A 2,353-nucleotide genomic window follows, 5' to 3' on the forward strand; every position below is an offset into this window, starting at 1 on the left:
TATTGCTAGCTCATTGGTCAGAATCATATTTATATCCACCAAACCATGTAAGACTTTGATGCTTCTCCCAATTAAGAAATATTTCTCCAGTAATTAATTATCCTTTTAATTTTCTCGAACGACAATCATGGATAATCAATAGAAGAAGCACCATGGTGAGTCATGAGTCCTCGACAGAACACTTTACCATCCACGAGCATAAGAGTACTTGGCTTTTTGCTCAAGAAGTTGGAGAGTTACTTGATAAGGTTACTGAAGAGAATCAGTACATGGAGAGAAAGAAGCAGTATACTACACACACAAGTTCATCTGCACACTGTGTGCTTTTCCCCCTAACTAGCTAGAACTATCATCGCCCAAAGGAAATTTAGATTCTGCTCCACTCATATAGCTTTTTAACATGTCGTACAACTCGTCCATGCTCCACAAGCTTTGATCCGGAACGTCGTTTTTGCTCCAAGTAGTGTGTGCCGAGACGGAACAGGTGGCCGGTGATGCAGACATGGGCGCTAAATTCCATGGGTCTACATCGTAGGCTTTGTTCACGGAGCAGTAGCCTCCTCCACTAGAAATCATGACCGGGTCAGACCGAGGTGTCATTTCGTCGAACATGTTGTGCTCTGTGAGCGGAACACCGCCGGAGACCAGGTCTTCCGACGAGGGGACTTGGTATAATTGCTGGGCGGTGGCAGAGTTCATCCAGTAGCTGCGCACCGCGTCGCGGAACAGCGCGCTGTTGGCGTCCACCTTGAGCTGCCGCGCCTGCTTCTGCACGCGCGTTCTCCAGTAGTTCTTGATCTCGTTGTCTGTTCTCCCCGGCAGATGTTGCGCGATTCTCGACCATCTGCTCACACGCACAAATATAAGCATATCCGTCCATGAACGATTCATAAAAACTGGAAACTGACAAAGGAAATGCACATACCTGTTTCCCCATTTCGAGTGGAGGTCGAGGATGAGGAGTTGTTCTTCAGGGGAGAGATTGCCTCTCTTTATATCAGGCTTCAGATAGTTCAACCACCTCAGCCGACAGCTCTTCCCTGTTCTCTTCAAACCTATATATATATACAGTCCTATCAGGAGATTAGATTGATCAAATTAGATCGTGCATGGATAAATGGTACGTACCAGAGGACCTAGCTAGGAGATTCCAGCGGCCTTCGCCATGGCAGGCGATGTAGTGGATGAGGAGAGTGTCCTCGTCTAGCGTCCAAGGCCCTCTCCTAAGCTCCACCATCCCCTCACATTTGGAGGTAGAAGCTAGTGATTTCCCTTCAGTAATACTCATATCGTTCGTTGCTGCTGTTCTTGGGAAGGAGAGGAAGCCATTGGCCTAGTTTTAAAGAGCATGACCAAGAAGGGACAACTGACAAGGTCTAGGTTGGATAATTGGCAGCACGCTGGAATTTTTTTTTCTTTCTTTTTTCTGCTGTATGACTAGCAATGGAAAGTTGATTTGTAGTCTTGATCATGGGGATTGATGCGAGCGATTAGTTCTTGAAAGAAAAAAAAAGGTAGTGTTTAGAGATTCTTTTTTCCGCGCGAAGCGTGTTTGACTGGATAACAGATTACTTACAGTGGAAGAGAATCGCATATAAGATTTCTAGAACTCGGTTAATGATCTTACTGTTCTACTCGATTTGATGCTGTGATCTGACTTGTATCTTTCGTTAACAGTTGCAACCTCATGATCGCCAAATAGCAGAGGGCTTATTGATTCATGTTCCTCGTCTCACTAAGCGCCACTGTCCCTTGACAGTTCTCTACAGTTGGAACAGCCAAATCATGATCATAACGCTATTCAGTATTATCTGAAAGTCACTATTCGAGATCTATATCGCCATTAATATATATGTTGGGAGAACATTTTGATTTGATTTACTCGGTCAGTGGAGTCGGTTGATACTTGGACGGGACTTTTAACTAGTGAGGTATGATTTAATTATGGATAGATGTAAATATTATTTCAGATTATATATATTGATCGTGTTCAGAAGTTGAGTCGAATGAAGATAAGTTTTGTTGTGCTAAAAGTTGACGGAGAGTCGTTGAGATGCTGAATCAGCGAGGTACCCCTTGGACAGGTTCGCACTAGCGGTTCTACGGAGAGAAAGGATCAGGATGATGACGCTATTGATCTGCACACACTCAGACGAGTCCACCGGTCGTTAGAGACTAGAAACCAGGAAAAAAGTCCCCGGGTCAGGCCCTCCGACGCTCAAGTCAAGTACTTTTTCCCCAGAAATCACAGAGAAAGCACGAAAAGTAAAAGACTGGTAGGAAATGACGAGTGAGCGTACCTACGTAAGGGACAAAGCATCCCTTTTTATACTGCAACTAAGGCTTCTGGAAC

The 2,353-nt window shown here is 44.7% G+C and overlaps 1 protein-coding gene across 2 annotated transcripts; it reads right to left on the reverse strand.

Moving 5' to 3' along the window:
• Positions 1-228: 228 nt before the first annotated feature.
• Positions 229-1,462, reverse strand: LOC122016106 (transcription factor MYB24-like). Of its 2 annotated transcripts, none has more exons than XM_042573294.1 (3): positions 1,129-1,462; positions 926-1,073; positions 229-844 (listed from the first exon to the last, which is right to left on the reverse strand). In XM_042573294.1, the coding sequence occupies exons 1-3, from the start codon at positions 1,286-1,288 to the stop codon at positions 337-339; spliced, it is 816 nt and encodes a 271-aa protein (XP_042429228.1). In that variant the 5' UTR covers positions 1,289-1,462; the 3' UTR covers positions 229-336. The 2 variants fall into 2 exon arrangements, with proteins under 2 accessions (XP_042429228.1, XP_042429229.1); XM_042573295.1 differs by having other exon boundaries at positions 926-1,055; positions 1,129-1,458.
• Between the last annotated feature and the right edge of the window lie 891 nt (positions 1,463-2,353).

The sequence above is a fragment of the Zingiber officinale genome, chromosome 8B (genome assembly GCF_018446385.1).
Source record: "Zingiber officinale cultivar Zhangliang chromosome 8B, Zo_v1.1, whole genome shotgun sequence".
NCBI lineage: Eukaryota > Viridiplantae > Streptophyta > Magnoliopsida > Zingiberales > Zingiberaceae > Zingiber > Zingiber officinale.

Bases quoted from the DNA above. Each gene is read 5' to 3' on its own strand.
- LOC122016106 (XM_042573294.1), bottom strand. From the start codon at position 1,288: ATGAGTATTACTGAAGGGAAATCACTAGCTTCTACCTCCAAATGTGAG. The intron at 1,074-1,128 runs GTACGTACCATT...ATCTCCTGATAG, and splicing joins TCTCCTAGCTAGGTCCTCTG to GACTGTATATATATATAGGT. The intron at 845-925 runs GTATGTGCATTT...GCGTGTGAGCAG, and splicing joins CACTCGAAATGGGGAAACAG to ATGGTCGAGAATCGCGCAAC.